The sequence below is a fragment of the Peromyscus californicus genome, unplaced genomic scaffold (assembly GCF_007827085.1).
Source record: "Peromyscus californicus insignis strain IS unplaced genomic scaffold, ASM782708v3 Scaffold_3__1_contigs__length_106647218, whole genome shotgun sequence".
NCBI lineage: Eukaryota > Metazoa > Chordata > Mammalia > Rodentia > Cricetidae > Peromyscus > Peromyscus californicus.
In genome coordinates this window covers 21,408,010-21,421,347 of record NW_026294551.1, presented here as the reverse complement: position 1 = coordinate 21,421,347, position 13,338 = coordinate 21,408,010, and the positions used below count along the sequence as shown (strand labels likewise).

The window sequence follows — 13,338 nt, the reverse complement described above, 5'->3', positions numbered from 1 at the left end:
AGGGTGTCAGATCCCCTGGAACTGGAGTTACAGTGTGGGTACTGGGAATTGAACCCTCTGGATGAGCAGCCAGCACCCCTTTTAAACTGTTAAGATGTTATTGGTACGGGTGTTTTGTCTGGATGTGTGTCTTGCATAACATGCTGTCTGGTGACCAAAAAGGCCAGAACAGGGAGTTAGATCCCTTGGACTATGGTTACAGGTAACTACATGAGCTGCCAGGTGGGTGCTGGGAATTGAACTTGGGTCCTCTAGAAGAGCAGCCAGTGCTCTTAACCGATGAGCTATCTCTCCCGCCCATAATAAATACTTTTAAGTTTATTTTTATGTGTATGGTACATGTGTGCAGCTGTCTGAGGAGGCCAGAAAGGGTATCAAATCCCCTGGAGCTGAAGTTCCAGGTGGTTGTGAGCTGCCCAATATGGATGCTAGGAACCAAACTACAGACCTCCAGAAAAGCAGCAAGCACTCTGAACAGCTGAGCCATCTCCTCAGGCCCCTCTAAAATTCTCCAACAAATAAACCTATTCTGTTATGCTTTCTGGTGAACCTTATCAGACAGTCCGTCCCTTCCCTGAGCACACATGGTTCTCGACCTCAGACATTGGACTGACAGGCTTCAGTAATGTCGCCAGTTCAAACTGCTTATTCATCCTGCTTCACACAACCAATTACTGTTTTCACGTAATTTGCCCCAGTGTTTATGCCGCTTCCTGAGTTATTTAAAAAAGCTCCTTCTCTCTCAGGACACTGTGCTCATGTCCCCAAGTTCAGGTCAAGAAATTGGAGGCCAGGCAGCGCCTCAGCGGTAAGCCAGAGGTCCAAAGTTGCCCAGCAAGGAGGGTTTATGGCTTGTTCGGAAGTGAGCCCAAGTTTGAATGAAGCGACGGGACCAGAGCACTCACGTGACCCTTGATAGCGGTCCACAGGACTGGAGAGATGGTGAAAGGGCTGCTGTGCAAGTCTGGTAATCTGACTTCAGATCCCTGAGGCCCACATGAAAAGCTGGATGTGGGGTTGGCAAGATGGCCCCGTAGGGAAAGGTACTGGGCTCTAAGACTGTCAACCTCGGTTCAATCCCCAGAACAAACACGGTAGAAAGAACTGATTCACACAAGTTGTTCTCTGCCCTCCACACACTTGGCATGCACACCCAAAGTAAACACGCTTTAAAAATTGTATAGAGGCAGGACACAGCAGCAAGCATCTGTAATCTCAACAATCCTAGGTGAGATGGGAGGCAGAAAGGAGAATCGCCAGGAAGCTAGGGGGCCAGATAGCTGGAGTAAACAATAAAATGGGAAAAACAAGAGACTCCTCCAAGTTTTCTGATGTGTACATACACATACATACATACATACACACACACACACACACACACACACACACACACACACACACACACACACACACACACAAATACAGAGGGGTCTGCAGGGCCGGAGAAATAGTTCAGCTGACAGAGCAGCTGTCCTACAGACTTGAGGACTTGACTTGATCCCCAGACCCCTCCAGTTAAACAAGTTAGACTGAGCATGGTTGGCATCTCTGTGAGTTTGAGGCCAGCCTGGTCTACACAGTGAGTTCCAGGACAGTCAAGGCTAGACAGAAACCCTGTCTCAGAAAAAAGTCAGGCAGGTGTGGTGGTGTATGCTGGTAATCCCAGTGCTGGGGGATACAGTCAGAAGGATCCTCGGGACTCACTGACCAGCACAGCCCACTTGTTGAGTTCCAGGCCAAAAGAGATGCTCTTGCGATAATAAATTAACTAATTAAAAAAAGTTAAGAGGTAGATAGTACTTTGAAGACAATTACTGTGACCACACACATGTGTGCGCACACACACAACCCAGGCCTGAAACCTGGTAGCCTATGCCCATAATTTCAGCACTTAGGATTGTGAGGAGGCCAGTCTGGGTGACACTGAAAGACTTTCTCAAAAAACAAAGACAAAATAAAGCAAGGAGATTTGGATGAGGCTAAGCCTGGGGCGAGTCTCGCAGCAGCCATAGCAACTATCCCAGCAAGAAGCTTTCAGCAGAGCCTTAATTAGGACAGTTCATTAATTTAATGTCCACTCATGGGGATATACCTAAAAGGAGTCAAGATAGAAACTGTTCACACAGGTGTTAATCACAAAAGCACACTGGAATGCACTGTGCAAGTTCTGCACACAAGCATAAATGACAGTACACCATCATTTTGAGTCCCGCTATTTTACTGTCTGAAGGACTGCTGTGGTCACGGGGCCTGGTGTCCTGGGCTCACTCCTCGGCACTCTGTGTGCTGGCATAGTCCTGCAGAAGCGCCTGCACCTCTGCCCGTCGGCTCAGCTTGGTGGCCTTGCCCTGGAAGCGGCCTTTCTTCCCAGCTCCTTTGCCTTCCAAGACTTCAGCCACCCTAGAGAATGGAGAAACAGTTAAGGAGATGGTTTGTGAAAAGTCAAAAACCAAGGGCAGTCAGTCCCCAGGACCCAAAGAAAGGAGACCGGGTGATTTCTAGGAATCAGAAGGCTGATGCAGGAGACTGATGCAAGTTTGAGGCCAGCTCCAGAGACTATCAAAAAAATAAAAAATCTGGATGTATTGATATGTGCTTGGGCGGTGGAGACAGAAGGATCAAGAGTTTGAAACTAGCCAAGGCTGCTGCAGGGTAAAACCTCGTCCAAAAAGAAAGAGAGGGAGGGGAGGAGGGAGGGACAGAGCACAAGCCAAACCAGACTCCAGACCACACGTGGCCGCCTGCTAGGAATCTCCATTATAAATAGCTATGCTTTCCTTTGATGTTTCCAAGGAACACATACATATCCAGAGAACCCAGAATGACTGAAAACTCCCAATGCCCAAAAGAACAGGAGTCATATACCTCTGGAGGGGATTTCAAACAAGAAAAGAAGCCAGGCATGGGGGCGCACACCTTTTTTTTTTTTTTTTTTTTTTTGGTTTTTCGAGACAGGGTTTCTCTGTGTAGCTTTGCGCCTTTTCCTGGAACTCACTTGTTAGCCCAGGCTGGCCTCGAACTCACAGAGATCCGCCTGGCTCTGCCTCCCGAGTGCTGGGATTAAAGGCGTGCGCCACCACCGCCCGGCTGGGGGGGCGCACACCTTTAATCCCAGGACTCAGGAGGCAGAGGCAGGCAGTTTTGTGAGCTGTCCCCCATGCTGGGGTGGCCTTCAATGACACAGCTGTCTTTGAGTCATTTCTGCTCCTGTAAGTGGCCCCAGTAAAACTCACTGGTTCTCAAGTGAGACTTCGGTGGTATCCTTACTGTCGTTGGATCCCAATCAGGGGTGAGGTTTCTAGGTCCCCAGGAATTGTGTCACATAACACCTAGCTCTAGGGACCAATTTTCTTTAAAATAAACAAACAAACAAACTCCCCGTGTCTGAGTCTTATTCTCCCACTTCAACCGTGAGACCTCCAATGCACAATGTACGGATCCCTAATCCGTCAAACTAGGAATGCTGTGTCAGACCACAGCTGCGCAGTCTGCCTCACACGCCTGTGAACTGAGGTGATCGCAGACGTGATGCCCTGCTAACCAGAACAGGGCTGCCCCAGTATGTAAGAAGTACACAAATTCCCCACCGCACAGGAGCCCTATATCACATTACCTGGGCCCCAGGGTCTCCACAGCCTCTGCTGGTCCTGCTAGTAAGAAGAGCCCAGCACCTTTCTCATCCCCCACAGTTAAGAAGAGGAGGGTCTCCTAGGAGGGAAGACAAGAGATGAGCACACAGGGGTCAGCTCCCCTAAGTCCCATACTTTCCTGAGTCGAGTCAAGAACAGGCAGCTCCCTCAAACCAGAGATGGTGCTGATGACTGATGACATAGCCTTCCACTCTGGCATGCTGGCCCACCAAGCTTTATAAGAATGGCCAGGAGGTTGCCGACTGTGCTGAGTGGAAGATACCTTCCATGGTCTCACTGCCACCATCCTTCCTATCGTGCTGAACCAGACACCCTATCTGCCATTGCTGCTGCTGCCAGCCACTCTGCTCCTGGCTACCTGAACACCTCTAAGCGGCTTTGTGGCCTAGCCCTGAAGCCTCTCGTCCCCTTTAGGTAATGGGTTCTGCCTCCAGCATTTATCACTCTGAATTATAAATGCTGACAGACACATGTCTCTCAGGGTAGAACATGGCTCACTGAGAATCAGCGCTGTGCAGAGAGCGGAATTACAGAGACTTGAGGCTTGAGCCCCAGGGAGGTATTCCATAAAGGGTTTAAAATAAGGATGAAGAAAGGCAAGTGAGGCCTGAGACATTCTCTCAGCACACAGATTGAGGTGGCTTTTGAGCTTCTGTAACAACAGGGCTTGGATCATGGCTAATGCTAGGAAAAATAATCTGGATGAAATTTTTTCCAGCTCTTCGTGCGTTAACCTGAAGGGACTCTGGCTAAGCTAACTCCCTCAAGTCATACCTCCCAGGGCCTCTGCAGCTCCACTCTGACTCTCCTGTTCCTCTTACCTCTGACCCAATCTCGTTGGCGATGATATTCATGAACTCAGAATCGCCCTCTTTCCTATGACAAAGGACACAGATGTAAGGCCCAGGATGAAGCGGTGCTGTGAACCGAAGGAGGCCTGGCTCCTCCACTTGATGATCTCATTGCTTCCCATTTGATCACACGAAGTCCCAGACCCCTCAGCATAGAGAAGATGCCCTCAGCCTCAGCAGTTTATACACAAATGATCTCCAGGATGCTGGGAGATCTGTTAGACAGTGAGAGAGGCCAGTAGAGGAGCTAGTGAGCCTATGTAGTTACAGTGAAGATGCTAACATCAAATCCAGCAAGTCCAGTAACTCATCTCCTGTGGTCTACTCAGCCTGGAGCATCACTTAGCAACCCACATCCCATTGTGCACTGCACTCTTGGGAGAGGCTGAGCCCCCAGCCCCTCTCATCCCTCTGCCTTGTCTCCAGCCCCCAGTTTCTCACCTATGTAGTGTAACCACACCTCCCCAGTCCGGGCTGCTCCTGAGGCTGTGAGCAGTGTGCACAGCCAGGTCTCTGAGGAGATTCAGGTTGTTCTGAAACGGATGTGAGAACTCAGACAGGTGGAAAAGATAACAGAGGGAACCATTATCTCTCCTCCTGTGTGGCCCTGTTGATAATCCACACAATCCCAGGCAAGAGGCAGAGCCCAGGCCCTGTCCACCCCCACCCCCACAGAATCACCTTCTGCAGGAGCTTGGTGGCATTCTGGAGCTTTTTCACTGCTTCCACGTGATCCTCTGCTCCACACCTACAAGACAACAGTTAATGGAGACTGGCCAACTGCCCAGTTGCTTCCAGAATTGGGGGGGGGGGCGTAAATCAATGAACCCTCCTTGCTGGGGTGCCTTCCACAAGATGGGAACATTCAAAGGGTCCCGTAAGCACCTGGGAGAGAGGATAGCAAGGAATAAAGCATTCTGTATAGGTCTGAGCTACTGTTCAAAGCACTTTACCCTCCAGAGCAGTAACCATTCTGTCCACCTGGGAGGTGGAATGCTAAGTCCCAGGGGTGCAGGCCTTGGGAGCGGGGGTAGGAGCAGGGCGTACTTGAGGAGTGCGGTCAGGGCTTTCTCACTCCCATGACTTCGCTCCATCCACTTCAGTACCCGGTTCCCAGCCAGAAATACCAAGTTGCTTTTGTTCTTCTTCCCTTTCTCCGTGCCCAGAATCTTAATGACCTGCACAAACAGGGTAGCACACACGCACACACGCACACACACACCACAGTGGGTCTGAGGACATGAAGGCGAGAGAGATCAGACCCTCCACCACTCCCACACCCCTGCTCCCCAATAACCTGTGCTCACACACACCACAGCCTTCCACACTTACCTGCAGGTCACTGAGGTTGCTCACGTGGGTCCCACAGCACATGTTGGAATCGACACCCTCGATGGTAACAACTCGAATGGGCCCAGCATGATCATCTGGCAGACCCCGGCCCCTCACCTGGAACAGAGGGAAGGGAATGGGGCTGTCTGAAATTTGATGAGGAGCCCTTGGAGAGCCACTCTGTGGAAGTGGGTGCCTCGCTCTCTTCTCACCTGCTCCACCTCGGGGTCATCCAGGCTCAACTCCCGCACACTCACAGGCAGCCGATCTCTGATTTTCTGATTGACGCTTTGTTCAATGGCAGCCACCTGCTCAGCAGTCACAGAAGGGCTGTCCAACTCAATCACACTCCGAAGTCTCCCCAGCTCCCTGCCAGAAAAAGCAGCAGGGCACGCATGCTCAAAGTGCGTGAGGAATGTTCACACTGAGCCTGGAGGAGCTTGCCTGTAATCCTAGTGCCTGGGAGATGGAGCAAGGATCTGGACCTTAAGATTGCCTTCCGGTACACATGAGTTCATGTTCCTAACAGCAGGGGTGGGGCCAGGCCTCTAGTCCCACACTCAGGAAGCTAACTGCTGTGAATTTCAGGCCAGCCTCAAACTACAAAGCCAGCCGGGGCTATATAGAAAGACTCTATCTTTAAATATATATATATTTTTATTTATATATATCTCTAATATATATATAAATAAAAATAATTAAGATATATATATCTTTAAATATATATATAATTTTATTGAGGGCTGGAGAGATGGCTCAGAGGTTAAGAGCACTGACTGCTCTTCCAGAGGTCCTGCAACCACATGGTGGCTCACAACCATCTATAACGAGATCTGGTGCCCTCTTCTGGCCTGCAGTCATACATGCTGCATACATAATAAATAAATAAATCTTTTAAAAAAAATGTATTGAATCCACACCAAAATATCTCATAGGTAGGGACTGCCATTCCCAGTTTACAAATGAAGCACAGTAAGAAGCATGACCAAAGTCATACAGTGGCAGGACCACACATTTAGCTCTAGCCTCAGAAGTCTATGTTCTTTACCAAGCCAAGGCAGATGTCCCTGCTTTTAAGTTGCTCCTAAGAAACACAAGGTCTTCCCATGACCCAGTCTTCAAGAAGAAAAGATAGCGGGTGGTGGTAGCGCACGGCTTTAATCCCAGCACTCAGGAGGCAGAGGCAGGCGGATCTTTGTGAGTTCGAGGCCAGCCTGGTCTACAGAGCGAGATCCAGGAGAGGCGCAAAGCTACACAGAGAAACCCTGTCTCGGAAAAAAAAAAAAAAAAAAAAAAAAAAAGAAGAAGAAGAAAAGACAAGCAACTGTGAACACTGCCCTTTTATTTTCCTAATCCATCACTGGGAACAGAGGTGGGAGTCAGGGACCTATCAGGACCTATCACATCCTATGTGTGCGCGCTACTCACCATGATGTTGTCTTCAGCCCAAAGAGATGGTCAGCTACTGCTGTGATGAGATGTTGCCCTGAGCAAGAGCAAGAGACAGGAGCAAATTGAGAAGCCCAGTCACACATCCCCATGACAGCGTAATCTCAGAAATCCTCACTCAAGGGCTGCCAGGCATTTAGATACTTTCTGAAAAATCACCACAGGGGCTGGGGGGTCTAGCTCAGTGGCAGAGTGCTTGCCTAGCAAGTGTAAGGCCCTAAGTCAATGTCTCTGAATTTCTCCCTCCCTCTTCTCTCTCTGAAAAGGAGAGAAGTGGCAGGGGAGAGGGAGGGAGGGAAGGAGGGAGGGAGGGAGAGGGAGAGAGGGAGAGAGAGAGAGAGGGAGGGAGAGAGAGAGGGAGAGGGAGAGGGAGAGAGAGAGAGATCACCATGAGAATTCTCCCAGCAGCTTTACAGTGCTATTTCACAATAATTGGCCAAGGCAAAGCAGCTCCGCGGAGGTGGGATGTGAGCTGAAGTTCTGGTGTGTGTCATTCACTCACTTGACAATGTGTACTGAACACCTACCACACGCAGAGCACAGGGCTCCAGGTCAGAGATGCAGCTGTGCTCCTGACTGATGAGAGGGTGGAAGACAGTAAGAAAAGGAAGAGGAAGAATTAACCAGGAAGACCTAAGGAACAAAGAGTCAAAGCCCTGAGCAGGAAAGAATGATCTGTGCCAGCAACATGTTCCAAGCAAGCTGTGGAGAGGCCCAGTGAGGTTGGAGCCCATGCAGGAACAGTCCCACCAGGGCTGGAGGCCTTGGTAAGGAGAATGGCTTTCCATACAGGACTACAGGAAGATTTTTAAGAGCAAGGGAGTGAGATGATCTGAGTTTCTCTTTTTAAAAGATTGCTCTGAGGCTCGGGACAGAGGGTGTGACAGAGGGTGTGACTAGCACACGCAGGGTCCTGGGTTCAATCTTCAGCACTGCAAGAAAATAAAAGATTGCTCTATGGCATTAGGCCCCGGATTTAATCCTTACTGCGAGGGAAGGAAGGCTGTCTGGGCTGTTGTACAGGCACAGAGGGTCAAGGAGCAAGACCGGATGTGAGGAAATCAGCCAGAGGGTCACAGGGAAGATGGTGAGGGCTGGGACTAGGAAGACTGCGGTGAACGGAAGTAGAAAGATAATTGAGGAGAAATCAAAACACTTAGTGACTGACCCATTATCTGCAAAGAGGCATCTGGAATGATGTGAATGACTGAGGATATGTTGATGACCAACAGTATATTAATGTAAGCCCAAGTAGAAGATGATGGCCTTTCCCTTTCATTTTGGGACATTATGAATTTGAAAACCTACAAGACATCCAGATAGAGACATGTGGGAACATTCCTAACCAGCAGTAACTGAGTGGGCACGGTGGCTCACGCCTGTGATCCAGTATTTAGGAGGCAGGAGGTCAGTTTGATCTACATACTGAGTTTCAGGCTAACCAAGGCTACGTAGGAAAACTTTGTCCCCCCAAAAACCAAGTAAGGGCTGGCGAGATGGCTCAATAAGTAAGGTATTGCCTAACAAACTGAGATCAAAGGAGAGAACTGATTCCCACAAGCTGTCCTCTGACCTCCACAGGCATAATGATAAATAAAGAAAAAGTATTTTTAAAACAGAGAAAAAGCCGGACAATGATGGCACACACCTATAATCCCAGCACTCAGGAGGCAGAGGCAGATGGATCTCTGTGAGTTCAAGGCCAGCCTGGTCTACAAACAAGTTCCAGGACAGCCAGAACTGTTACACAGAGAAATCCTGTATTGAAACCGCCCCCCCCCCCCAAAAAAAGGAGACAAAAAGGCCAATAGTTCTTCTAGAACTTTAATATTCATGTTATTTTCACAACACCTGTCATATACTACCTGAATCAAAGCTGACTCTAAGAATATCCATCCCTTAAAAGGCTAACTCCGGGCTGGAGAGGTGGCTCAGAGGTTAAGAGCACTAACTGCTCTTCCAGAGGTCCTGAGTTCAATTCCCAGCAACCACATGGTGGCTCACAACCATCTATAATGAGATCTGGCGCCCTCTTCTGACCTGCGGTCATACATGCTGTATACATAATAAATAAATAAATCTTTAAAAAAAAAAAAAAAAAAAAAAAAGGCTAACTCCTAGAGGATTGAAACTCCACTTCCATCATTATGACACTGCTATTCACAGTTCATCTCCCTATATTTCCCCATCCTGTGGCCCTTACCTGAATGTTGCTGCATGTGGTCAAACCTCCGCTCCCAGTCCACCCGGACCTGGACCTGGCTCCCAGGGGACAGAGGTGTCTGTGTGAAATGATCGGCCTGGGCCCCACGACGGGTCACTCTCAGCACAGAGATGTCGTTGATGGTACCACGGTCATCAGGCTGGGGGAAAAAAGTAATCAACACTAGGGCAGGTCTCACCCTACCAAGATGCAACGACACCCTAAGGGGAAGCTCTCAGAGAGACAAACCCAGATCCTGAGTTTCCTAGGGGAAGAGGAAACAATGTCAAGTGAGGCGGGCCCACTTTGTTCTATGACAGGATTTCCTGTCTTCCTTTTAAACACCTATATATGTTGTTCTTTAGGGCAGAATAGCAGAATTAAAACAAAAAGAAGCAAGCACAGTAGTGAAGATTTTAGTAAAACCCAGAGCCTTAATCCTAATTGTTGTCACCTTAGATTATCTTAAATAGTCTCTAAAGTGCCTGAGGGTTCCAGCCTTTAACCCCTCGTTCTTCAGCACCAATGCCAGAATTAGATACAACAACATTCATCATTTAGAAAAGTAGCAAGTGCCAGCTGCTTATAAGGCACTGTGCCAAGCAAATAACGCAGTGGGAATCATGCCTCAGAAACTAAATCTAAAGAGACCTAATAGTTTTGGGGAACCTAGGAAAACTGAAGGAAGTGCGTAATATGAAGGTTTCAGGGCTGATAAGATGCTACCAAGCCTGAATACCTGAGTTCCCCGATCCCTGGCACCTGGGTAGGAGGAGAAAACCAGCTCCCACAAGTCCTCTCTCTTTCACATACACACACATACACATACACACACACACACACACACACACACACACACACAAATAAAAATAAAATGAATAAATGTAGTTTTAAAAATAATAAAAAGAAGAGACACTCTACAGACACTTGAGGGTCAAGGGTTTCTCTTTAGCAGCTCAGGACGTAGCCATGTGGGAAAATAAGTGACTGATTAACAAACGCTTTCCCCTCACCCCTCTACTGAATCCTCTTGAACCACTTCTTTGCCTCAGATCCTCCACAGCTCACTGGCTTCCTGAATGGAGTCCATATACCTTGATACACCCTCCAAGGCCCTCTGAACTAGCCTCAATCACCTGGTCAAAGCTTGTCTTCCACATGTACCACAAGCTCAAGCACCAGTGCATTATTTATTTTATTTACAGTCAGATTTACCCGATTCTGTCAGGCTTCACTACCCCTGTTTATGCTATCCACCTGGCTAGTGAAACCTCTCTCACAATGCCCACTTATGGTGTCACTCTCTTCTTTTTGCACACTGGAGTCAGGCTCTCCATCGGGCTCTGTAAGGCCATCCCCCTCTCCTGAGCTCTCTCCGAGGCAGCTTTCTCAGTCCCTGTAAGGCACTTGGTGTTAATTTCCATCTCAGGGCCTTTGCACAGTTACTCTGTCTGCCTAAAATCTTTCTCTTGCCCCAGAAACACTAGACAGGTGCAGTGGCTCACCCCTTCTGTTCACAGACATCTGTACCGAGTAGTCTAGAATGATCTCCACAGAGGAGAGCACCCCACCACTCTCTTTCCCTTTACCCAGCTTTATTCCTAGTGACGTTATTATTACTTATAGCTGACATACAGGGCTGTCTGCAATAAGCACACCACGTACTTAGAGGCACTGTCTTGCTCACCCTTTATCTTCAGCGTCTGGAATATGACACACTGCACGTGTCATAACTACATAAGCATTTGCTGAATGAATAATGCAATGAACTAACAGTCGGGTTTATTGAGGCTGAGAAAGGGCGAGCGTGTTTTCTGCAGGGGCGAATGGGAACGTGGGGGCCCCTGGGAGGGGGTCGGGCTGAGGCTGCTCCGGGTACCTGGCCCCCGCCCTCGGGGAAAAGCAGCGTGTCTTCCAGAACCACTTGGAAACCGCTCAGCACTTCTTTCTTGCCGCCGCTCGCGTCCGTCTGCAACTCGGCGGGGCTGCAGGAGACCACGGTGGTGGTGAACTGGGCAGAGAGGGAGGCGAGTGTGAGCCCTCTCACGCCGAGACTGGAGCCTGCCCGCGCCCTCCCTCCGGGTGGCACCCTCGGCCCCAGGACCCCCTCCCACCAGGCCGCACCTCCCGTGCATAGCTATCGCGCTGACACAGGAACGCCATCGCGGTCTCCCAGGCCCTGGAGACCAGCGCGCGCAGAAAAGCCGGGCGGAGGACGGAAACCGAACTGGGACAAAGTTTCTTAAGCGTTTCTGCGCGAACGTAAACGCGTAAAGGAAGAGGTGTGGTTTGAACAAATTTCCTGAAACTGCTAATTGCGGGTGTTCTGTGGTGTTTTGTTACCGTTTTAAGACTGAGAGACTACAAAACAAAATTCACAACTCGATCTGAGACGTTCTTCAGCTAGCTCTTGGGGCCGTGTAATTTGGACTGCAGAGGCCCGGTACATGGAGGTGGAAATAAAGAGGGGCTGGACAGAAATAGACAAGGCATTATATGTTAATATTTTATTTAAAACCAACATCCAGGGGCTGGAGAGATTGCTCAGTGGTTAAGAGCATTGACTGCTCTTTCAGAGGACCCGGGTTCAATTCCCAGCACCCACATGACAGCTCACAACTGTAATTCCAGTTCCAGGAGACCCAACACCCATGGCATAAGACCAATGCACATCCAATAAATAAATAAACAAACAAAAATCCATAGTATTTCATCATGTAACTTTTTTTTTTTTTTTTTTTTTTTTTTTTTTTTTTTTTTTTTTTGGTGTTTTGAGACAGGGTTTCTCTGTGTAGCTTTGCGCCTTTTCCTGGATCTCGCTCTGTAGACCAGGCTGGCCTCGAACTCACAAAGATCCACCTGCCTCTGCCTCCTGAGTCATGTAACTTTTTAACTAGAGGGAAGAAGTTTAACCCACAAACCTCAGGAACCTACGATTTATGATCATTTGGACTTTAAAGTTATTTTATTTATTTATTTTTTTTTTGGTTTTTTCGAGACAGGGTTTCTCTGTGTAGCTTTGCGCCTTTCCTGGAACTCACTTGGTAGTCCAGGCTGGCCTCGAACTCACAGAGATCCGCCTGTCTCTGCCTCCCAAGTGCTGGGATTAAAGGCGTGCGCCACCACCGCCCGGCTTTATTTTTATTTATGTGTATGTGTACCAAGTTACAGGTCGCTGTGCCCCACCTGATATAGGTGCTGAGAACCAAACTCCTGTCCTCTAAAAAATACACTACACACTCTTAACCACAGAGATATACAGGAAGCTAAGGGTCTAGGGGTGACCGGTGTCTATCTGGGTGGGATGAAATCCCCTGGCTTGAATACAAGCCTGTCCAGCAACAGCGTTCCACTGCAAAGGGGGCCAGAATCTCTGGAGAAAGCAGCTTTCCACAGGGAGGGAACGCATAAGAAGGAGAGACGGCATCCCTCCTAGGATTTATTGTCATCTTTTTCTTCTTTGGCCTTTGCTTTACCACATATAAACATGTGTGCAAAAACAACCAGCACCTCAAGCACAGATTCTAAGTCAAATCAGTGGGAAGTCAGAAGTGCCAGCAGCCATCCCCTCCATCCCGTCTAGCTGATGAAGGACTACACTGGAGAGACTAGGAGGAAGATCTAGGCTGAAGAGGTACCCTTAAGAAAGAGCTTCTCAGCCGGGCGGTGGTGGCACACGCCTGTAATACCAGCACTCGGGAGGCAGAGGCAGGCGGATCTCTGTGAGTTTGAGACCAGCCTGGTCTACAGAGCGAGATCCAGGACAGGTTCCAAAGCTACAGAGAAACCCTGTCCCGAAAAACCAAAAAAAAAACGAGCTTCTGGGGGCTGGAGAGATGGCTCAGAGAGGTTA

The 13,338-nt window shown here is 48.9% G+C and overlaps 1 protein-coding gene across 1 annotated transcript; it reads right to left on the bottom strand.

Annotated features, from left to right (window-relative positions):
• Positions 1–2,049: 2,049 nt before the first annotated feature.
• On the bottom strand, positions 2,050–11,741 carry Aarsd1 (alanyl-tRNA synthetase domain containing 1). The gene is made up of 12 exons (XM_052756280.1): positions 11,610–11,741; positions 11,365–11,496; positions 9,486–9,645; positions 7,262–7,319; positions 6,046–6,202; positions 5,834–5,950; positions 5,549–5,679; positions 5,183–5,249; positions 4,943–5,034; positions 4,472–4,526; positions 3,614–3,708; positions 2,050–2,400 (listed from the first exon to the last, which is right to left on the bottom strand). The coding sequence occupies exons 1-12, from the start codon at positions 11,646–11,648 to the stop codon at positions 2,265–2,267; spliced, it is 1,239 nt and encodes a 412-aa protein (XP_052612240.1). The 5' UTR covers positions 11,649–11,741; the 3' UTR covers positions 2,050–2,264.
• Positions 11,742–13,338: the final 1,597 nt, after the last annotated feature.

Bases quoted from the DNA above. Each gene is read 5' to 3' on its own strand.
- Aarsd1 (XM_052756280.1), bottom strand. From the start codon at position 11,648: ATGGCGTTCCTGTGTCAGCGCGATAGCTATGCACGGGAG. The intron at 7,320-9,485 runs GTAAGGGCCACA...GCTCTTGCTCAG, and splicing joins CCACATGCAGCAACATTCAG to GGCAACATCTCATCACAGCA. The intron at 6,203-7,261 runs GTGAGTAGCGCG...TTTTTCTGGCAG, and splicing joins GGGCTGAAGACAACATCATG to GGAGCTGGGGAGACTTCGGA.